General features: G+C 41.6%; 1 protein-coding gene across 1 annotated transcript in view; it reads left to right on the forward strand.

The window, feature by feature from the left end:
- The window catches only part of EFHC2 (EF-hand domain containing 2), a 336,667-nt gene that overhangs the window by 310,072 nt on the left and 2,711 nt on the right, over positions 1–23,884 (forward strand). The window contains exon 20 of the mRNA XM_030934607.1: positions 11,365–11,470. Within this exon, the coding sequence (XP_030790467.1) occupies positions 11,365–11,470 (106 nt within the window). The remainder of the gene's footprint in view (positions 1–11,364; positions 11,471–23,884) is intronic.

Below are 23,884 nucleotides of genomic sequence, written 5' to 3' on the forward strand. Positions count from 1 at the left end.
TTCTTACCCATATTGCTTCTTAAATACTGCAGTGCCACCACATTGGTCTTTCATCCACGAGTCTCTAAATGTTTAAATCCATCTTTACATATAGCAGCTAAGTACCTTCTAAGAGCAAAAATACATGACGTCATATTGCACTTTTACTCACAAACCTTCTGTGGTGTCTCTTCGCTCTCTAAGGAAGGACCATCTCTTTAACTTTGAATTAAGCTCCTTCTCCATAGTGGGGCTTAGGGTTGACAGTTGGAGCATTGTTCTCAAATAGGGTCTGAAGTGGGGAGTCCTTGTTTGAGACAAAAGGAGAAACCAAAGGAACAGGTAAAGCCAAATTCTATGTCAGAGAACTAGGGTCCAAGGTGTCAGGAGGAAAACCCAGAAGAGGGCAAATCTAGCTGGATGTGTGTGTGCATTGAATCGACCTGGAATAATTTTCTAGATTATCAACTCTATTTGTTTTGTTTTGGTTTTGTTTTTGTTTAACCCTATTTGCTTTTATTTGCTAGCAGCCATGTGAGGGATCCTGCTGTAAAGGAACTGAGATGAAGTAGGCAGGCCTTGGACTCAGAGTTCTTCACAGTTATCATCCCCCACCCCCAAAACTCCCCTTCCTGTTCCCAGTAGTGTAGCCACATGGGCCGTTTAGCATTTTATACATATACCTCCTGCCTTCCCTGGCTCCCCCCCTTTTTTTTTTTTTTTTTCCTCTGGCCTTTTCTCTTGCTATTTCTTCAGTAGGCAGTAGCTCCCAATGTTTTTCACTTGCTGAAAGCTTGCTCTTCCTTCAAGACCCATTTCAAGTGGCACCATGTCCATGAAGCTCTGTTGCATTTGTTTGGCTGATCCTCAGAGTGATTTTCTCCTCCTAAGAATTCTCACAGCACTATTTATGTGTCTCTTTATCCCTTACCTTGTAATGAAGAGTTGTGATTTGAACTTTGATTCATTCAGATGCAGACACTGCTTCTGTTTGATTTACCACCTATAAATAACCAATGGGTTGTCACATCCTGACAATTTTACCCCCCTCCTCCACTCCTATCTCTTAAATTCTTTGAGTCCACTTATTAGCTGTGTGATCTTGTGCATGGGTTTTGACCTGCCTGAACCTCAGATTCCTTATCTCTCAAATGAGATAACATTACCTATTTCCTAGTGGTTAGGAGGATTAATTGAGATAACATACATAAAGTACCCAGCACAGTACCTCATGCAAATAATTGATTGAGGACTAGGAGAGAAATTAAAGTCAGGGACCGTAGACCACACACTCGGACTTAGAAATGAACTGGAAGAAACCTGTGTCTTTCTATGTAGAGGAAGCCATGTTTTGCAACAATTGGATCTGAATGCCTTTCACACATTAAGCTGTCTTCTAGTCAGGAAGCTGTGGATGTTTATTAGATTATCTTTTGATGGCCTTGAGGATGAGTTGTCCTGGAAAGTCCAGTAATGTGGGAGCCTGGCCTCTGGAGGACCTACATGTTTCTTATCCAGTGCTGAGGCCACCAAGTCATCATCCTCTCATTCTCTCAGCAGACTGTTTTGTCTTTGCCTTTACAATTTGACATTAAATGCAAAAAGATTGTTTCAGAACTTGCTTCGAAGTCGTCTAAGTCTCTGAACACATCTGTCTCCAAGCCCAGCTTAGCTTTGAGGAGGTCATCCCGCTCAGCTGCTAAGCAGACCATGTTCAGTCTAACTTTGCCTCTAATTGTGCAGTGACCCTTCTCCACACTCAGGGGAAACTTCAGACTAATCAGATTAGAAAATGTCTCATTCCCATTCCCCTCTCCCTCCAATATGCCCTGCCATGATTTGGGTCACATGCTTGGTGTTTTGCATCATCTCTGCAGATTCCTTTCAAAGACTGCCCTAATTCCTAATGGGCCCATCAGCCTGCAGCTTACATTTATATTCTGCATTCTTATTGTTCCCCACAGACTCCACAGGGTTTTACAGAGCCCTGACCAGAGTCTCTTTCTGCACAGCCCTCCTTATGGCACGCTAAGCCAGAGCCCCCTCTGACGTCTGCAGTCTCCCATGGGAGGCAGGCATGGAGCTTGTTGACTTTGTTCAATGCACGCTCTTGCCCAGTAGTAGTTTTACCTGCCTTGGGATGAAGCTAGGCAACTGTTGAGCAGCCGTGTAACCCTGCTGTGTGAATTCACATCAGGAGATGAAAAACAATATGGCTAAAGGGTTGGATGTTTTCTTTCACCCAGTAATTGTTACCCATGTATTTCTCCTAACCCTATTATTTTGGTACCAGGATTTTCCTTCTACCCCATTCCCATTTTTCTTGTAATTCAGCTTGGCCTTTTCCTATTATGTTAGCATAACTCAAACTGGAATCAAGACTTCAAAATCTTTTTGTATCTGGTTATGTCAGCCCCTGTCAGTTTGTGCTGTGGGAGCTGGTATAAGGTCACCTTACATACCAAGCAAATTCATTTCATTAATGTACAGAGCATCAGACTCAAATGTTCTTATAGTGGTAGCGATTATCCATTAATAATAGGAGTGACACTTTGTATTGATGTAGTGCTAAGGGCCTTAGAATATTTTACAAATTTTTGAGCATATTAAAAGGTACATTTTAATTGACAATAGGCATTATTCCTCATTTCATAAGTGTAAACTCTGAGGTATAAGGAGAGTCTTTCACTGAAGACTGTGCTCCAGGCCAAGATGAGCCTCTAATGGAAGCAGAACTACAACTCCCTAAGATACTCTAAGCCTTTGCCTCTATCTGAGCTTCTGGGGGTAGGGACTAGATATCGTTTATTTTTGCAGCCTCAAAAACTTGTCCTGTGCTAATGCACTGGACACGGGGGAGAAAAACATGGACTTGGTATCCACCAGAGCTGCTCCTGCCTCTGCGGGTCAACTCTACTGCTTCCTTGCCATGCGATTCTTGGGCATTTACTCAACCCCTCTGAGCCTTCATTTGGATATTAATGTTCCTCTGTAATAATAAGCAAGAAATTGTGATTCTTAGACCGTAAGAGGTAGAGGGAATTCTGAAGTCATTCCATTCTGTATTCTTTGTGGGACTGGGAAGGAAAGAGGCAGCCTTCTCCCCTAATTGTGGCCTTCTGAATCTAGACTTGGAATAACTAGAGATTCAAGTGCAACTCTTTCCCCAGCAGCTCTGTCCTGAGCTAGACTTTTATAGTTGGCTTTGGGTTCCATGGAATGCCTTAGAACTGGCCTCCCAAGAGAGCTGGTGCCTCATCCAGAAATATCAGTTAAAATGGAAAAAGTTAACAGGGCTTTAAAATCATGTCATTATAGTCTACCCAGCCCTACCCCCTGCCCCGCTCCCAGAGGCAGGGTTAGGGCTCCTGTGATTTCACCCAACAATACCTGGCAGTGAGGGTGAAGGGCAAGGGCTGAGCCATGTGGTAGCTATTGTGGCAGAGTGTTTGGTGTACTGATGAAGTTTTCAGAGAGAAGCCCCTTCTCTATGTCTCTCCCTTTTTCCTACTTAGTATGCTCTCTCCTCTCACTCTCTCTGTCTCTTTGTCAGACACATCCACCCACCCAGATGCTTTCTACCTTTTCAAATGTAAGGGAATTTCTAGTTGAAAAGATTTTTCTTTTAAATCCCAAACCATGTGGACAAACAGAGTATCGACTATGTACAGTCCTTACCTGGCAGCTGTGACCCACCTCACAGAGATCTGTGCTGTAGTCAGAATTGGAATTTAGAGGCATGACTATTTAGAGATAACCAGAGTTACTTGTTGGCAACTTGACGCAGGGGCCCAGAGCTCCACCTCTTCTCAAATGTCTGGCCTTGATGACTTTTACCAGGTGTTTCAGGATGCACCCCTGGGTTTGTTGGGTAATGCACTGAAACCAAATACAACTGAGTCAAAAATGGATCTTCACCATCTTCTCTCCCTTCCAGACCATTCCCCTAAATGATGGGGTGACCTTTGCAATAGAGGAGAAGAAGGCTCCTCTTCAGCAAAATACAGCTGCCACTGAGCCTTTTACCTCTACCAGGGGTGGAAATAGAGCAGCTCAGGATTATTCCCCATAGCAAGGAGATGGATGGCTTCTGTGGTTTTCAAGCCATTTATCGTTTTGGGGAGGGAGAGTATGAACATCAGTCAAACGTCACATCAGACTCAGTTCTAAGAACTCCCACCTAGCAAGACATCAGGAAGCATGTTCGAGGGGTCGTATTATCTAGAAAGGAACCAGAGGAATTGCCTTCCCTCCCCCTTTTTCCACAAACATGTCTCCGAGTTTGTGTAGTGGAGAAAATGGTGGATTCGTGAGTATCAAAGGGAAAGAAGAATTTATGGAGGTTTTAGGAAAACACTTTCACACTGTGAGCTAGGACTTGAAAGTAAGAAGGCTGACTTTTTAACAAGCGTAGAAACACTTCAAAGCCAGAATTAGTGCTGCCCTTTAGGGCAGTCACCCTGGAAGGCTGCACACTGATTCCAACAATGTGGCCATAGAAAGTTCTTCTTTGGAATTGCCTTCAAAGCCTTTTGAAAAGAATTTCCTCCAGAGTGGCAAATCTTTGTCCTTTGACCATGGATCAGAGTTTTAACAAGAGCCAATGTCGTTTGGAGAGGAGTGAAGCAGAGGACTCAGGTGGAGAATTGGGACCACGTTTTTTATGGAAAGCACAGCATGGCGATGAAATAAGGAGATTTATCTTCTGTACGATTCATAAGCTTTTCCAGATTATTTTGAAAGGATGGCTAGGATTTGGTAAATGATGCTTCTAGCCATGAGACAGAGGGAGGCCTCCCTCCTCGATGGCAGACTTGGGGAGATAACCTTCAGGGGTAACTGTAGTCACTGACTGACTGATTTGTTCTCACTCCTGTAATATTCAGACCTTTCTCTGAACTGCTTCCCCTGCCTCCTCCTCCTCCTCTGACCTATACTATTGTTAGGACTGGAGATCTTCCTTATGTCCTGATTCTCTCCTTACAACCTCATCTAGCAAGCATGGTGTATATTAGAGTGCATGTTATATAGTAAATGATGGCATGAAAAATCACCTTACGTCAGTGGCCCAGGAGGCTACGGGCAGAATTTTGGAGCAGGGAGGAAAACTGAGAGACTCATTCCTCCTGAATATACTCCCGACTAGTAGCACTTCTTTCTTTCCACATCTGACTTTTATATGTTTACTCCCTGGAAAATCATGTCTCAGAGTCTCTCATCTGCTTTTACACTCCTTAAAATTTTATTTGTATCAAACTGACATATGTTGATAGTCAAAAATTATCAAATCATTCTAAAAAGCTTATTTCAACAACAGCAGTCTCTGGCCACATTCTTCTCCACCACCCAGACCCATTCACAAGAAGGAGCCACTTTTAGCACTTCTAGCTGCTTCTGCTATTTAAAACAGCATGTACATATTGAGTGCACTGCACATGATACCATAATTGATCATTTGCAGATACTGTCTGCTAACTTCCTGTTATAGTGACTGAAAATTTAGCTTAATATTGATTTCCATTGCTATTTATTCTTTTGGAATGCTCTTAGGATCTTCTTTTTATTCCTGGTATTCTGAAAGTTCATGATGAGAGAGAGAGAGGGAGAGAGAGTGTGTGTGTGTGTGTAACTATATATGGATTCATTGTGCTTAACACCCTATAGGCTCTTCCAGTTTGGAGTCACTGTCCTTTGGTTCTGAGAAATTTTCTATTAATTATTTAATAATTTCTTCTATATTATGAGAACTCCTATTGCTAAGATTTTAAGGCCAAGTGTGGTGGCTCACACCTGTAATCCCAGCACTTTGTGAGGCCGAGGCAGGAGGAGACTTGAGCTCAGGAGTTCTCGGCCAGCCTGGCAACATAGTGAGACCCTGTCTCTACAAAAATAAAAATAAAAAAAATTAGCCAGGCATGGTGGTGCATGCCTGTAGTTGCAGTTACCCGGTAGACTGAAGCTAGAGGATCACTTAAGCCTGGGAGATCGAGGCTGCAATAAGCTATAATCGTGCCACTGCACTCCAGCCTTGGCAACAGAGCAAGACTCTGTATGAAAAATAAATAAATAAATAAATAATAAATAGAAAGATTTTAGATCTCTCGAATTTGGATATTTTCTCTCCCAGATTTTCTTTTTCATTAGGATGCATTTACTAAGGGATTTGCTTAAGTTTGTATTCCAGCCCTTCTACTGTGTCTTTTACTATCATATTAATATTTTTCATTCCAAGAGCACGTTTTTCATCCAGATATTCCTTTCTTGTAGTCTTCTGTTCTTTTTTCAGGAATGTAATACATCCTCATATCTCACATCTTTCCCTTCGTTCCCTGAATTGCCATTGGTTCCTTTTTTTTTTTTTTTTTTTTTTTTTTTTTTTTCTGTTGCCGTTTTGGCTTCTGTCTTTAATGTTGGATGCTTTGGTCGGGGGAAGGGGTTTGTTGATTAATGGATTTCACTGCCCAGTCAACTCCTGAGGCTTCCTTTTATTAGAGAATCCCCAGAAGCTGGAATCTGGAGATTTCTCTTTAACCATTCAGAATATGGAGAGAAGAATCCTACCTTCTCCTGCAACGATAGCAGGGAGGGTGTGATGGGGGAAAGGGAGAGTTTAAGCATGGCCACTGGTATTCTAGGAATAGAAAAGGGGAAGGAAGGCGCCTGACCGCCCCTCGTCTTCTGCACTCCATTTTGCCTCCTCTCCCCAAACTGGAGCTTCTCTCCTTGAATTTCTCTGGCGAACAAGCCTCTGCTCTTTACAGGGAGGAGCATAGTATGGAAGAAGATACTTGGCGGTTCAGTTGCTCTTGCTTTCCTCAGGCTTTTTTTTTTTCTTTTGAGATGGAATCTCGCTCTGTCGCCCAGGCTGGAGTGCAGTGGCACGATCTCGGCTCACTGCAAGCTCCGCCTCCCGGGTTCACGCCATTCTCCTGCCTCAGCCTCCCAAGCAGCTGGGACTACAGGTGCCCGCCGCCACACCCGGCTAATTTTTTGTATTTTTAGTAGAGATGGGGTTTCCTCCGTGTTAGCCAGGATGGTCTTGGTCTCCTGACCTCGTGATCCGCCCGCCTTGGCCTCCCAAAGTGCTGGGATTACAGGCCTGAGCCACTGCACCCGGCCCCCGCTTTCTTCAGGCTTTCAAACAATCGGTGTTTTCAGTGCCACACCGTATCCCTCCCTTTATTGGCACCTGGAGTCAGCAGTTACTCATTCTCCCAGGAATTTTGTGGGCCAAATCAACTGGACTCTGAGTGCACTCTCCCCACTGACAGGGACATTTAGGGTTCAGCTTCTCTTCCTCAGCTCTGCCAAGTTATTTACCAATCCTCTGTTTACTTTTCATCTTGAAAAGAGTTTGACGTCTCTTCCCTACCATTGTCTTTTTTCCAATTCTCTTTGTCATTGTGGGTTATAACCTATTTTTATTATTTTTTGGTCATTTTGGTAGGATTTGGGGGAAAAGGGAGAGAAATATTTGTGATTGATTCATCGTGATTTACTGCAACTCTATCTACTTCCCAAGAGCAAAGAATTCTTCCAAGAAACATGAGCTAGTTTTATTCCTTTTGATTGAAATATCCTTTGTTCTCTTCTCCCTTGTGCCTCTTGGGGGGATTCCCACACACACTGAGATCCTCTAAGACAGAACTGAAAAGAAAAGCTTGGAGTATTTTACCACATTACCACAAGTCTTCCTTTAGGCCTGGCTCTGGGATTTTGGAAAGATGAACTCGTTCATGCATTTTTTCTCAAAAAAATTTAGACATTATTTCTGAGCTATGTATACTTTTATTCAGTGGACCTTCCTGAATATCATTTGATTCCTAAATATTATTCTCAAATGTCCCCCAAATGGATAAATGGTTCAATGTTTTGAGTCTGACATATGAACTGGGCAGGAAGGAAGACTGGGTGTTATGAGGTAACAGGTAAGTATCAGAGTTAGTGGTAACAAAGTCTAATAATAGGACTTCCTGTGGTGACTTCCAGAAATTTTCCAGTAAGTTCCAGTGCCATCATCTAGGGCAAATGCAAATTCAGGCATAGGGGCTCAGATAAGAGGAACTTCAGAAGGACTTTCTAAGGAAGCAACATTTGAAATGGGACTTTCCAGACAAAGGGACCAGAAGTGCAAATGCCTTGCATTTCTGCCAGCAATCTTGGCATGATCAGGGAACTAGAAGAAGGCTAGTTTACCTGAAACATTGTAAACAGAGAGAGTTTTCAAGTGAGGAGATGTAATCAGAGAGGCCATCAGCAGCCAGATTAAGTTGGGTCTTATAAACCCTGATAAGGAGTTTAGCTTGTGTTCTAAGTGGATTGGGAAGCCACTGGAGGATTGCAAGCAAGAAAGTGATTGATCTGTGTTTTAGAAAGAGCACTGTGGTGGAGGATGGTCTGCAGCAAGGTAAGAGTAGAAGTAGCAAGACCAAGACAGGAAGTTATTGCTGTAATCCAGATGAGAGACAATAGTGGCTTGGAATTAGGGAGTGGTAAAAGAGATGCAGAGAAATAGATAGACTTGTTATATGCTACAGTGGTAGAACCCACAGGACTGCTTAGTGAATTGTATATGAGGAGTGAAGTCTGATGTGATCCTAGATTTATTTGGTAGTCTTTGACTGGTTCCCAGATTACTAGGATACTATACTTCTGAAACCCCTAAGATTGAGTAAGTGCCTCTTATAATTGATGTAATGGGAATTTACTGACAAATTCTGTACTTTAAGAACAGACAGAAGAACTTATGTTATTGATGATCTCCTCAAGTCTCCCAATTTTATGACTTTAAATACCTTCTATATGGCTAACGACTCCCACATTTGTATCTTCAAATGGACTACTTCCTTGAGCTTCAGACTCATAGCCCCACTTTCTCACTTTCCATCCAAATGCGGCATAAACAAAACTGAGCTCATGATCTTTCCAACCTGCAGCCCGTGCAGTCTTTCTCATCTCAGTTAGGGCAGTTCCATTGCTCCAGTTATTCAAGCAGAAGCATTGGAGTATCCTGAATACTCTCTGTTTTTCCCTCTCTCTCTTAAAAAAAAAAAAAATATATATATATATATATATATATATATATATAGTCTTTTAGGAATCCCACATTCAAAGTATATTCAGAATTGCCCACTCCTCACTGCCTTCCATGTGCCACTGCCCTCATCTAAACTGCCATTTTCTCTCATCTGGATCCCTGCAAGGGACTTCTAACTGTCCTTGCCACTTCTGCCTTGCCCTCTGTGTTCAACTCTGAATATATCAGTCAGAGTGATCTTTTAAAAATATCATAAGTCCCTTCTTAGTCTGTTCGGATTGCTACAACAATACCATAAACTAGGTGGCTTATAAACAACAGAAATTCATTGCTCAGAGTTCTCATGGCTGGGATGCCCAAGACCAAGATGACAACAGATTTGGGGCTGGTGAGGGCCCACTTCCTGGTTCATAGACGATGCCTTCCCTCTGAATCCTTAAAGGATTACATGGCAGAAGGGGCAAGAGTGCTCTCTGGGGTCTCTTTAATTAATATAAGGGCACTAATCTCATCATGAGGGCAGAGCCCTCACTATCTAATCACCTTTCCTGAAGCCCCAACTCCTCATATCATCACATTGATGCGGTCTCATTATATGAATTTTGAGGGGACACAGACATTCAGAACATTGAAGGTCTCATAACCTTTCTGTATAATATGCTCCAGTGGTTCTTAGTTTTCCTCAGCATAAAAGCCAAAGGTCCTACATGATCTCATTCTTTGACCTTAGCTCCTACTCAGAATGTTAGGAAATGCTTTCTTTCAAGGCTCTGTGCTAAAAAAAAGAAGTTTATTATGAGACATCTTTAACTGAGTTTTCATTCTTCCCCCAAAACATACACAAATAAAAGAAATGATGGTCCTACATTTTGGCTATAAATATTTCCATAAACAGAGTATGTCCTTTAAAGGAGTTGAACTGACTAGTGAGCCACAATTTAAAGGGTAAACAGTGGGTAGGGGGCAGTATATTGGAATTGCAGCTTAGAATCCTTGGCCAAAGAAAATGTACACAAAAGAATTACAGAATTCCCCTTTCCCCTCTTCTGGTCACTTTGTTTATTCCATTTTGTTTAGATTGATGAGGCTATGTGACTTCAGCTTGTAACATTTAATTTATTGCTGCTAATTTTTATTACTTTATAAATATAAGCTATTAATTTTTTAGTACTTTGAGAAGAAAAGAGAAAAATCTTTGGACTGATTAGGAGTATATTTTAAGGGCAGGAGCCTGGAATAGGGTGCCTGGAACAATGTCTAGTGACCACTTTGTACTTTGTATTTTCCTTCAAAAACTGGTGTTACATGATAATCAGCCTTAAAAACTGGCAGAACATGATCAAATTTAGGATGGGTGGCATTAAGGCATTACACTAAGAAGTATTTTATGTTTTGGTCATTGTAGCAATTGTGTCGAAATTACTGTATCTTCATGGCCAAAACTCTATTATGGTTAAGGAAGAATTTTAGCCAATGTCCATAATTAGGAAATAGTAGTCAAAGAGATTCGTTATTTTTGACCTGTATTTTTATGGTACAGAATAATCATTTGTTAATTTTTTTCAAAATGAAAATGGGCTGAAGTTTTTCTCATTATAAACTTAAAACCATCAGATGATACACAAAAGTCTAAAGAAAAAGCAAAAATCAGAATCTCTCTTCCCAGAGATATCTCTTCTTAATACGAAAGTCTATTGCTACCATACTTTTTCTGTTTTTTAATAGAAGTATAAACCTAAAGTGGGATCATAACTCTACATACTGTTTTACAGCCTCCTTTCTGCTCAACAGTGTATCAAGAACAAATTTATATGATAGCAAATTTGGATCTAAATAACTCCTTTTAATGGCTACATAATAAATGACAAAGATGCCTTTTATTTTTTCAAAAAATATACTGGTAGACAAATGAATCTAGCGTGCCTTAAAGATTTAAAAGGTATGCAATTTAAGAAATATAAGGACATTCTATTTTGCTGACATATAATATCAACCATTAAACTAAAAGGACCTTTAAATATTTTTAACAAAATATCACTATAGTCTTAGTTACTGAATGAGCAAATTTACTTCTGTGGCAACTGCAACAAGTATTTATTGAACACCTACTAAGTGCCAGCACTGATCTTGTTGTTGGGGATATTTTGATGAATTAGATAGGCAAGATCCCTGCTCAAAGAATTTACATTCTGGAGGGTCAGAAGCAATAAGAAATTGTAAGAAATAAGAAAAATCTCAGATATTGAAGCATATATGGTATTATGTTTTCATGATAAAAATTGAAACTGACATTTTGGTCTTGAATTCAGCAGATTGAGTCAAATTATATATTATAATTATATTTTCAGGTTTGAAGACAGTGAAAAACAAATAGATTATAAGTCATTTTTCTCTGCCCTGAACTGGAGAAAGAATCCAGTGCCTGAACTGCAACCAGCATCATACCTTAAAGAGGTAAAATGAACACCTATTTTAAAAACCATCTATGGTTACTTCCCTTGCATGTTTAATATCCTTTATCTTTAAATTATTTTTCATCATAAAATATTAACACCAGTGCTTTTGGAAAGAGTGCATATGTGTTTCTGGGTATTTGTGTTAAAGGCTAATTTACTTTCCATGCTGAGCAAATATCTGCTCTGTAAAAGCATGACTTTTCTTATGCAGCTGAATTTCTTTTTAACCTCAGTCGCATCCAATTATATGGAAAATAGGATAATAGGTTACAGTTATAAATAGATATAAACACTGTTATCAAGGGATTCTGGTAACATCATCATAAGCCACAAGAGCAAATCTCAAATGGTGCCTATGGCAAGAATCCCTAGGGTATCCGTGGCTGTGCACCCAGGTTTGCCATGGGTGAAACAATAGAATATGGGGATGCACATTTCATGGTGGAGCCAAATTTAAAATCAAAATTCCATAGAAAAATGCTTGGTTAGGGAAAACAAAGTTCACGTGATCAGATGGTCCTCTCAACATTGTGGAATTGTCTGAATTCTCTAAGATCTCTTTGGACCAATTGTCTTTAAGAAGTGGGTGGGTGGGTGGTGGTTTGTTTGTATTTTAACATGCTCCAGAAATTGATTTTCTTGGGAAAGTCCCTTGATAAAGCAAACGTCATGTGGTTGATACTCCCAGCAAGGAGGCATTTATTTCTCCCGGTCTCTGCTGACCAGCTCTTTCTGGCTGGAGCTGGTCTAGTGCCCCTGGGAATTCCCTCAGGCATGCAGCTACTCCAAGGGCAGCCGTAGAACTTCCAGATGGTTGGGGGAAAGTAGTAGCCTTTGGAGTCAGACAGAGCTGGGTTTGAATTTGGGCCCTGCCACCTACTTAGCTGAATGACTTTGGGTCAGTTAAGTTACTTATCTTGTTCATTTATGAATGTAATCCCCAGACAAATCAGGATTAAGTATCGACTCTCATCAGGTTCTCTGCTCTAGGCTAGGGTCCAGAGACAAAAATTGTCATTGCTACCTTTGAGGGGCCCACTACTGACGCGGGAATTGGTACCCGCATGATTTGGAGTGTGGCGTGATACAGCCTGCATGAGATTCTATGGGATGAGGAGGTAGCTGCTTCTAAACAGACTGGGGGGAACAGGAAGTATTTTCAGGGGAGGTGACATTTGAAATTTCAGTGATGAGTAGTAAGAGTTAGCAAGGTAGGAAAGTGACATGGTCTGGAAAAAGCATTTCCAACAGAATTCTCTGGACATGGGACAGCATGGTACTTGTACAGAACCAGGAGGAATTGGTGTGGCCAGAGCAAAGGCACATGGGGAAGAGGTGAAAAGGATAAAGCTGAAGATACCTGCAAGGGTAACATTTGAATATTGTCCTGCGAGGTCTGGAGACCACTGACTAACTTCAAGGAAGACAGCAACATGATCAAGAGTGCCCTTTACACAGAACTTGCTTTGGCTGGATGGTGGGTGGACTAGAGATGGAGTCTCACTCTGTCACCCAGGCTGCAGTGCAGTGGTGCGATCTCAGCTCACCACAATCTTCACCTCCCGGGTTCAAGCGATTCTCCTGCCTCAGCCTCCCGAACAGCTGGGATTACAGGCACGTGCCACCACACCCGGCTAATTTTTGTATTTTTGGTAGAGACAAGGTTTCACCATGTTGGCCAGGCTGGTCTTGAACCCCCGACCTCAAGTGGTCCACCTGCCTTGGCCTCCCAAAGTGCTAGGATTACAGATGTGAGCCACCACGCCTGGCCAGGCTCTTGTCCTGTTGTCCCCATAAATAATGGCAAACACTTAAAGCATTTACTGTGTGCCAACTACTGTTCTAAGATCTCAAAATCACTTAGCTTATTTAATCCTCTTAGCAATCTTAGGTACTTTTATTATTCCCAGTTTAGAGATGAGGAAGTTAGATAGACAGCAATGTAAGGCAGAGTCAGAATTTTAACTCAGGTCTCTTGCTGCAAAGAATAAAAAAGAAAACTGTCCTTCAAATATAATTATTTTTGAAGATACTAGATTGGATTAACCCAAATCTGAAATACTATCACAAAAACAAATCAGTCATTTGCCCTGATAACCCTTTCATTCTTATCCATGTGAATATTTAACTTTCACATACAAATAGAAACATGGTAGATGGGATTTATATTCTTCTACCTTTTCATTGAATGTTCTAGTAGTCTGTATTGACTGCATCCCTATGTCTCTTTAGGACTGCTCTCCAGAGCCCTTTACCGTGCTCTGACCCTGCCCAGGCCAGTCCTTGGCAGCTGACCTTTGTAGGCCACATGAGTGGGTCCCCTAGCCCTCTGGCCTCCAGTTGGGTTGACCAGTGGGATGTACTAGCAGGAGAGTAGAGGGTGAAAGGAGAGAGCAATCTTCTTCCTCCCTGCCAGTCACAGCAGATTGACAGCCTCCTCCTTCAAAGTCCACAGCACTTTTCTAGAGGCTCTTTGCATATGGCTGGCCACTCTAGGCTCTGGTGACCACCTTCATGTGCCCCTTCAGCCTCAGGCGGTAGTAATGGCTCCCTGCTGTTATAAACCCAGGGAATTATCCCCTGTTGGTTTTCCTAAACACTTCCCACAACTTTGTAACTAGTCACTTTATTAAACTCTTCTCAATTTCCACAGTTTGCATATGTCCTCCATTTCCCGTGAGACCCTGAATAATATATAGGACATACCTATTTTTCCTATAATCCTTTGTCATTCTTTTCCTTACTTTCTACTTCTCTCTTTCCTCTTCCATTCCACTCAGTCCACCACCCAAATGTTTACCTCTGTGTTGGGGGTTTTATTTCATCATGTATTGTGTGAAAATATGATTATACCACATGCATTTATCTGGAGTATGCTTTTCTTTCTTAATCATGGAAAATTTCCCTAGTTGAATATGTATAGACCTAAACCATTCTTAATAGCTGTAGTGTGAATATATAATAATTTATTAATGTCTTTTTTTTTCTTTTTTCTTTTTTTTTTTTTTTGAGACGAAGCCTCACTCTGTTGCCCAAGCTGGTGTGATCTTGGCTCACTGCAACCTCCACCTCCCAGGTTCAAGCAATTCTCCTGCCTCAGCTTCCTGAGTCGCTGGGACTATAAGCACACGCCACCATGCCTGGCTAATTTTTTTGTATTTTTAGTAGAGACAAGTTTTTACCATGTTGGCCAGGCTGGTCTTGAACTCCTGACCTTGTGATCCGCCCGCCTCGGCCTCCCAAAGTGCTGGGATTACAGGCATGAGCCACCACGCCTGGCTCTGTTAATCTACTCTTTATTGACAGGCATTCAGGTTGTTTTTTATTTTGCCTCTGAAAACGTACCTTACTACTTACTACTTACTACTTTAAATTTTATTTTCCTGATGACTATTGAGTTTGAATGAGATCCAATCATCTTTTTGTACTACAACCTACAGTAAGAAAGATATTTTTTTCATAACAACACAGCATGCACATATATAACGGAATCTAAGTTTCATGGATTAATACTGTTCTGACTACATGTGGTACAGTATGATACATTCTTTTCTTTTTTCATTTCTCTCTTCCTTTCTTTTCTTTTCCTTTTTGTCATTACCCACCACCTCTTTTTCTCCTCTCTTTTGAATGTTGTTCATGACCCATTAAATTGATTTCATGACCCGCAAAAAGATCACCACACACACTAGAAGAGAAGTCACCACATGGGATGGCCAAAGATCCACTCTGCCTTTAATCACCTCTCCCCAGTTTCATCACTTTTCAACTCTGTCAACCGGGATAGGTATCGAGCCCTGGACCTCAGATGCTTTTGAGAGGCAATGTAGAACAGAAGGTCTCCAATCACAGGGACCCTGGTTCAAATCCTTAGCTCTACGATCAACTAACTGGGTAACTTTTTACAAATTACTCAACCTTTCAGGTTTTCCCATCTCAAAAATGGCGATAAGAATAGTTCTTCCATTAGGGTTGTGAGGATTAAGGAAATCAATATACACAAGTCACTTATCACAATACCTCTGCCATAGTAAGGGCTTAAGTGTTGGATGCTATTATTTTTTGTAAAATGGGGATGTCTTACTTTCCTCAAGTCAGGGGGCTGGGCAGTCCCTGCCAAGGTTAAGATGGGAGATTCTATTCTTAATGGCAAGAGAATGGTTCTAGGCCAGGAATGTCACATCAGAAACAGCTTGGGCTTCAGCACTAGGTTCTTCTAATTGCAATTCATTTATGGTGAGAAGTTTACTCATAGGGCCTCATCAGTTCTGCTGATAAAGCCTAGAAATATTTCAGTCTGCAGGAGGCATTCGGAAAGGACTATTCTTTTTCAGCCAATTAAAAAGAAAAGAAAATAGATATAAAATGGTACCTGATCAATTTCACCAACAATGAGAACTAAACTAGATTCCAAAGAGTTTGAAGCACTCTGGTACTGATAAGCTTGTTATTATTTCATAAAGAAGACATAAAATAGCTTGGGAATGTTACCAGTGAGTCTATAATCTCATGTGAAAATATTTAGCATGAAGGGGTTGAGCACAATGTTGAATAGTTTATACAGTAGAATACAGGAGCAAAAAGTATAATATCTACTGACCCATGTAAGTGTGCTCACATGTTATTAATAATGTTGAATAATGCCCTGAAACACTGCTGGGTCAGAGTTTGTCACAGGTGGGGTTCTCCAGGAAGCAGATGGAGTCTAATGTGTAGGATATTTATTTAGGAGTGTCCTTGGGATCATCTCCCATGGAAGGTGGGGGAAAAGAAGAAGAGTGGGCAGAGGGAGAAGTTGAACTGCGATACAAGCCCAAAGATAGCCTTGTCCAACCCATAGGGAGCTCTGGAGTTAGCATGTCTTTTCAGTATTGTCCTGAGTTGGGCCAGAATGGCCTGGCCTTTGTCCCGGTGGGTTGGTTCAAGAAGAGATGTGACTTTGTGCAGCGTGGCTCTTTGCAGCCAAGACATGTTTGTAGCTCAGGAAATCCATGAAGGGGACTCCCAGCAGCGGGGCCACCAAATCCCTTCTCAAGGGGATTCTGGATAGTATATCACAGCTTGGCAACCAACTACTCTTGAAGCCCCTGTTGACTGTTACTTGGTATCAACTGAGAGCCTGGCAGTGTGACAGCCTCCTCCCCAGCTGGTTCCCTGGTTATTTCCTAGCCTTCTATTCATAGTAGGGAACTGAGAGGAGAGTGGTTATGCCATAAGAGACCATGGTGGAGTCAGACTAGATGTCCTGGGGGTGCAGCTGGGCAGAGAAAACCTCCCAGTTATGACTTTGGGGATTGCCAACGTTTGAGGAGTCTTCCATAGCCAGTCACATGTAGGGCTTCAGGGTAAGATCCATCAGGTTGTGAAGGCATCCCAGCCCTGAGTGTGAAGTGATGAGAGCAAAGGTCTTTTGAGAACAAGGAATGGCAGGCTGAGCTCCTATGTGGAAGCAAGGCTTAAATGGAGGCCCCAGGGTTGGGGAGCTGCACCCTTCCTCCAGTATATGAGCCTGACAGGCTGGCTCAGGTTAAAGTTTCAGAGGTGTTATGGAGAGCTCTGTAGAAGTTACCAGGACAGGCCACCACCTGGAACCTGGATATTTTTACTCCTGGGCTGAATATTGTCATCAGCAGGATCTCATTTCTGGACTGGGAATCTTACTGAGAAATAAAAAGAAACTTATTGGCTGATGAAAGTTGAGTAGGCCTCAGTACTAGATTCAACTCTAATTCTGTCTGCATCAGCATGAATGGATAGGATGGATGTTATGGGTGGAAATTTGGGACACCTTCCCAGTCTAGTGTGACTAACCATCATGGGGTGAGAAGGGAGAGGCCAGAAACCAGGAACAAGACCACAGGATTCAGCCAACCACAGGCTGAGTAGAGGTGTGGTCTGGTCCACAAGACTTGAGATTGGAAGGGAGTTCTAGCAGGGCATCCCTCCAAAACAGTGAGCATAGTGATGGGGAATCTTGAAGTTAGCACCATTCGGCAATCAGAGGAAGCCACTCAGCAGGCTCAGACCAAGCTTTCACCCTGCCAAGGGGACAGAGCTGGCTAAGTCCCTAAACCCGTGAGGTTACAGCAGGAAGTACGCAGCATACTCAAAGGGATCCTGGAGATGGATTTGAAAAAGGGACTGTTGATGGGGTGGGTGGGGTTAAGGGATGCGGGGGAGGGTGGAGCCCTCAGGGACTGGCAAGAACGGGAGAAGCAGGGAGGGACTGGGGGACTGGTGTTATTGGAGCCCAGCAGAGGAGCTGGAACTATAGCAGCAGGTAGAGTAGTGTAGCCACTATAGCCACTCCCAAACCATGGCCTGGCATGGAGGCAACAGGGTGAAGGGAAGTAAAATCCATACTCTGACCTCTTGCTTCTCCTGTTTTCTGATCTCCTGATGCTGCTTCACATTGGCTGAACCCACCCAGAAGCCAGAGAGCAAGGAAGCTTGAGGAGTGATGCAATCCACAGAGTCGGTCTCCCAGGGCAGAAAGCAGAGTGAAAAGGGCAAAGAATGGATCTTGAGGGGCAAATGGAGACTGACCCAGCACAATCTGTTACCAGAATAAATCCTTGAGCTCAGAACAAGCCCCACAGCCAGGATAAAAGCCAGATCTACACTAACTGCTTCTGGGGCTTGGTCTGCTGGATTTGAGAACCAGTTTCCTGGACTCAGAGGTGGCTCCCCTACATGTGCTTGTCAGGTGGCCTCAGCTAGTAAGAATTGGGGTCAACAACAAACAAGGAGAATTTAAAGAGTACTGTAGTATAGCTCGTCTAGCTTTGATTAGTCCTACTGCCCTTTGGTGACAGGTTTTTCCTACATGGTTGGATGTAAGCTGTCATCCATCATGACTGTTGGCTATGGCCTGTAGCCAATGGCTTGTAGCCTGGATTCTCATTGGACTCTCTTGCTTATCCCTCTGCCTGGCCCCTCAGCAGCCCATGGTGAGCCATGGGGCTGTAATTTAACTCTCACTCCATTATGTGACTATCTATGGTCTCAGCATGTTGCCCTGGCGCTGTCATGGCCTGGAGACCCCATTTCCATTCTATTGTGTTTGCTCACAGATGGTAGCTGTAAAACTGGCAGAATAGGTCCCACTGTTTAGAGCCTGTCCGGTTAATCTCAGAAGTCACGTTTTAAAAAATAACACTAAATCGGTTCTCATATAAACTTTATAACTTACACTGTGTGACTGGCGTCTTATCTTTTGACATTTCTGAGAAAAATTGGATGTGGCTTCATTTTATGAACATCGTCACTGCGAAAACATTAGTAGTCAGCTCGAAAGTGCTCTCTTTCGCAATAGGATGATATAGGGCCTTGGCATCAGGAAGTAGGGGGCAGTTGGGTACACCTTGGGAAACGCCTTTGGACACTCACCTTGCTGAGATTCTCCTTTTGGTATTTAGAGCATGGAATAACCTGTGACATTTTGTTGTCCCAACAATCTTGCAAGAATAAGTATTATCCCCAATTTATAGATAGGAAGCTGAGGTTCAGAGATATTCCTAATGGTGAGGATTATATAGTAAGGGACTGGTGCCAATTTTTTAAATAAGTAAAGTTATTTCTAATATTGGTGGTTGAATATAACAGTCAAAATGAAAGGTTATTAACCATTCCTCTTAGACTTAAAAAATAACTGGCAAACACATACTGTTGACCTAACACAGAGCAATAACCTAGTAGGAAATGATACTCCTGGAATCCACTTTCATCTACAGCATCCAGTGATGTCCACTTGAATTGTACACATAAGCCTGTCATTGAAGCTCAAAAATCCACATCTCCCTGAAAACTTTACTTGCCCTGCATTGCACTTCCAAGGAAAGGTTTTCTGTTTAGAAACTACACCTGTCTTTTAGCTACAACTCACATACAGATGACAACTCTGTTGAAGCTTTGTCTACAGAAAGGGGAAACAATCATGAAATATTGGCATTGCTGTAAAGACAGAAATGTATAGAAATATAAGCTAATCTTCTGGCTTTATATATGAGCTTTTCCTTATGTTATCAGAACGCTCTTGATTATCTCAAGAAATATTTGCAACATCCTTTCCCCAAATTTATTTCAATTTGATTTGCTTAAAATGTAATTGCTTTTATGATTTTGTCAAACTAATTAGATTATTTCTAAAGCCATGTTAACTTTATTTGAAGGGAGAAAATCTAAGAAAATCACAGTTTTAATACTGTATACACCACTGGCCTTTTCCATACATTTATAGATCTTTCTCATAGAAACATCCTTTTCCTAGTGAGTAGAGGGGAGTAACATGGTGAAATCACTAACATGACTCTATCTGCCTTGCATTTGGGAGGAATAAAAATAACCTTGTTTCAGTGAAGCATGGAATTTAATTGGCTCCCGATCTTTCCCCTCATGCATCTGGTGGCCAGTATTACAGTAGAAAATTTTAAACAAGAAGGAGACATAATCCAATTAAATTTCCTTTTAAAAATGTCAAAGCAAATAAATCTAGGGCCCATTAGCTCACACACAGCTTTGCTATTCTCACTGGGCAGCTGCTGTTTACTGGGTTTTCATCCAGTGCCATCTTTGCTTCCCATTTCAAGGGTGTGCGATTTTACAGATCGGCAGCTACATTTTTTTCACCACTGATGAACGAGTAATTTATTGCCAACTGGTTTGACATCTTAAGTGCCTCGAGTGACAGCCAGCTTGGAAGATGTCATAGGGCCTTCTTGGAGACAATGATTCCCAGACATTTTAGAATCATGATTTTTGTATTATTGAATTTCACTCTGCATTTCATAGTTCTTCCTTCTTCCAGAAAACACTATGTGGCATGTATTGTTTATGCTCCAGATTACATCAAATTTTGTTCTGAGATTTGAGTGCTGTCTTTTGAGTTATCTGGAAGTCACTTGGAGACTCTGGATTCATCCAGTTTGCCAGGAAGTTGCTTTGTTTCAAGCTGTGCTGTGGCTTTCTTAGACATGTTCTTAATTTTGATAAATGCAAAATTGCATAGAATCTACATCTGACTTCCTCTAGAAGCAGACTTGCAGACAAAGATTTAAGTGTAAATCATTTTGCGGGGAGAAGTGAAAACACTAGTAAGGGAGTGGGAGAGTGAGAAAGGGAAGGGAAGGAGCTACTAAAGGCATATTAGCAAACCAGTTAAACCAGTTACAAATGTAGATGATGTAGACGATTGAAGGTTTTGTTTTGTTTTGGGACAGGGTCTCACTCTGTCACCCAGGGTGGAGTGTAGTGGTGCGATCATGGCTCACTGCAGCCTTAAACTCCTGGGCTCAAGTAATCCTCCTACCTCAGCCTCCCAAGCAGCTGGGACTACAGGCCCACACCACCACACCCTGCTGTTTTTTTTTTTTTTTTCTTTTGTAGAGACAGGGTCTCACTGTGTTGACCAGGCTTGTTCAGAAGTCCTGGCTTTAAGTGATCTCCCACCTCAGCCACCCAAATGGTGGAATTGCAGGTGTGAGCCCCCACACCTGACCTAATGATTAGAGCTTAATGCAACTGGGAAACACTGACACTTCAGAGTCATCCCACCCAAAGTGCAAGGGAGCCACAGTATTCATCCATCAACTCCCATCAGTCATTGTTTGAGGGCTGCTCTTGAAGTGGAGGAAAGGAAATAATTCCCTGGCACTGTGGCTTGCCACAGGGACAGCCAAAGCAAGGCTCAGAGGCCAAAGAGAAGCCCTAGGGTGAAGGAACGCAGGTGCTGGCCGTTGGAAGTCAGGTTGGTGTGCTCCAGAGTGGAAAGAATGAGGAGATAGGAAGGGGTGCTGGCAGAGCCTGCTACACGTAGACAGTTAAAATCCCAAATTCCAAACCTGCACTGCCAGGGGAATCTGCTTTACAGAGATGCAAGTAAGCTTGTTCTCACCTGGAATGGGCAGGATCAACTTCTGTGGATGACTCCTCCTGTTGTAAAAGTACCACACAGTTATTCCCACTTAAAACTGATATGCACTGCTGGGAAAGCCATATATGAGTTTTCTTTGCATTGCATAGTGTAGGGTTAATAAAAAATCAATGAAGACACTATTTTAACTCACTGCCCAGATTTTCATAAAGATTCTACAGTATTTGGAACATTTGCAGATTTATTAGAAAGTACAATTAGGCAGTGGTAATATGTGGATTTCTTATGTTGCCAAAAATGTCATCATTTTACCAAGGGGCTAGCCACAAGATTCCTTAAGTAGATCCAATTATAGACAAAATTATGAAGAAAGTGCCTTTCCCTCTACTTTATTGATGCCTCTCACCCCATCCCCTGAGCCTTGGAAACCTCCCCTGTTTCCTAACCTTCCTTTGGTCCCAAATTTGATTCCATTAGTCCATTTTAAGCCAATAGGTGTGAAAATCTCCCTGAAATTGGGGGTTGGCAATAGATGGACCCACAGCACTGCTAATGTGCTGTGGCATTTATGAAGTATTTGGACAGAAAGTCACTCCCACCTGGAACCTAAGGAAGAGTGACAAAAGGAAAAATAATCAAGGAAAGTGGCATTGATTCGAAAGAAAGAGCACAATGGGTCCAGAGTAGTCAGGAGAGATTTGTGCGAGTCATGGGGTTTAAAGTGGTCAGGATTTAAAGAAATGGACCACGGTTATCTTTTCATCTTAAATTATCCTTAATACCAAATCTCATGGATATTTACTTGAGTTTCATTGTGCCCAAGTTGCTAACAAATTTGATCTCATCTCCAAATTCTTGAGTTCTCATGATTGCATTGTAAGTTCTATTATTTTCTCTTTATTGTCAGCATTGAAATCACAATTCCTTGCTCAAAAAATACAAAAACAAAACCACTTTTGCTAACTCATAAGCTATGAGGCAGAATCTTCTAGTCCTGACCTGTTTCATAAGAGGATCCAGTCCCCGAATAATTTCATCATATTTTTATGAGTTACATAATGCATTATTTCTCTGTTGAAAACTTTTATTTAAAAGACCTATTACAGGATGGTGATTTTTGAAGGCATATATTTGTATTATTTCTCTATAATGAGATTAAATTTACAAACATCACTTAAGAGCAAATATTGCTGTAAGTTTTGTAATGAAATTTTTGAGGACATGTTAAATAGTGGAGTTGAATGACTATTGATCTTAGCCTTCATTGATTAAAATGTATTGTTTAGTGTGTGTGTGTGTGTGTGTGTGTGTGTGTAATGGTTTACTACTTTTTGGTGTAAGGAAGGACGTTTTACCAAGTTCCATGTGGTATGAGTTGCACAAAACACCCCTTAGGAGTGGGTTTAGCCATCAGCCATCTGAATGGTCATTTCGCTCTTCATACTGCCAGTTGGTGGTTTGGGCTCAACTTCTGAGAGGCAGCATCCTTGAGAGAGAAGAGTAGTATCACTTCAAGAACTGCCTTGTTTTGTACTTAACTTTTCTTGTTGGAAGTGTGAGGACCAAATGTAGCTATGTAGGATGAAAGCCAGCTGCTTCTAAATAGATCCTTCTCAGCTCTGGAGTGTTGCCCCACAGATGAGCATAGTTCTGCAGCCCCACTGCCCAGGTTATTATAATCCAGGCTTCTCCACTGACTGGAGGTTTGACTTGAGACAATCTATTTAATCCTTCTATGTCTCAGTTTCTTTTTCCGTAAATAGATTATCCTCATAATACTTACCTCTTAAGGGATTTCTGTGATGGTTAAATAACTTAATACATGTAAAACACTTAAAAGAGTATCAACCATGTAGTAAATATCCAATAAATGTATTGTTATTCCTATTACTACTAGGTAATTGCAAGATTCCTATCTATAACCCTGCACAAATCTGCAACTAGTTTATCATCATCATAAATCATCTCTTAAATTAAGGGTTTACAGCTGAATTAGAGATGCTGGTACTTAGTTATTGTCTGATTCTATGACAGTGTTGTCAATTGTCATAGTTTTACATGTCACTCATATTCCAGTGACTTCTATATCTTTGCACAGTTCTGGATTCTAGCTCTGTGCTATATAGAACCATATTTACAGATGTTTACCAGAATCTTCACCTTGATGTCCCATGGACACCTGAAAGAAAAAATGCCCACAACCGAACTTAGAATTTCCCTCTGAGCCTTGTTTTCCTACTAAAAAATGTTTTTAAACTCTTCCTGCTTTCCTTATGATATTACACTGGGTTGAATATTGTCCCCTCCAAAAATCATGTCTACCCCAAACCTTAGAATGTGACCTTATTTGGAAATAGTCTTTGCAGATAAAATTAATTAAAATGAAGTTATGCTGGATTAGAGTGGACCCTAAATGCAGTGATTGGTGACTTTATAAGAAAGCCGCATGAAGACATATTGGTACACACAGAGAACACCATGTGAAGTTGGAGGCAGACGCTCGAGTGATATGCCTACAAGCCAAGGCATGACTGCCAGCCA

Source organism: Rhinopithecus roxellana, chromosome 7, assembly GCF_007565055.1.
Source record: "Rhinopithecus roxellana isolate Shanxi Qingling chromosome 7, ASM756505v1, whole genome shotgun sequence".
NCBI lineage: Eukaryota > Metazoa > Chordata > Mammalia > Primates > Cercopithecidae > Rhinopithecus > Rhinopithecus roxellana.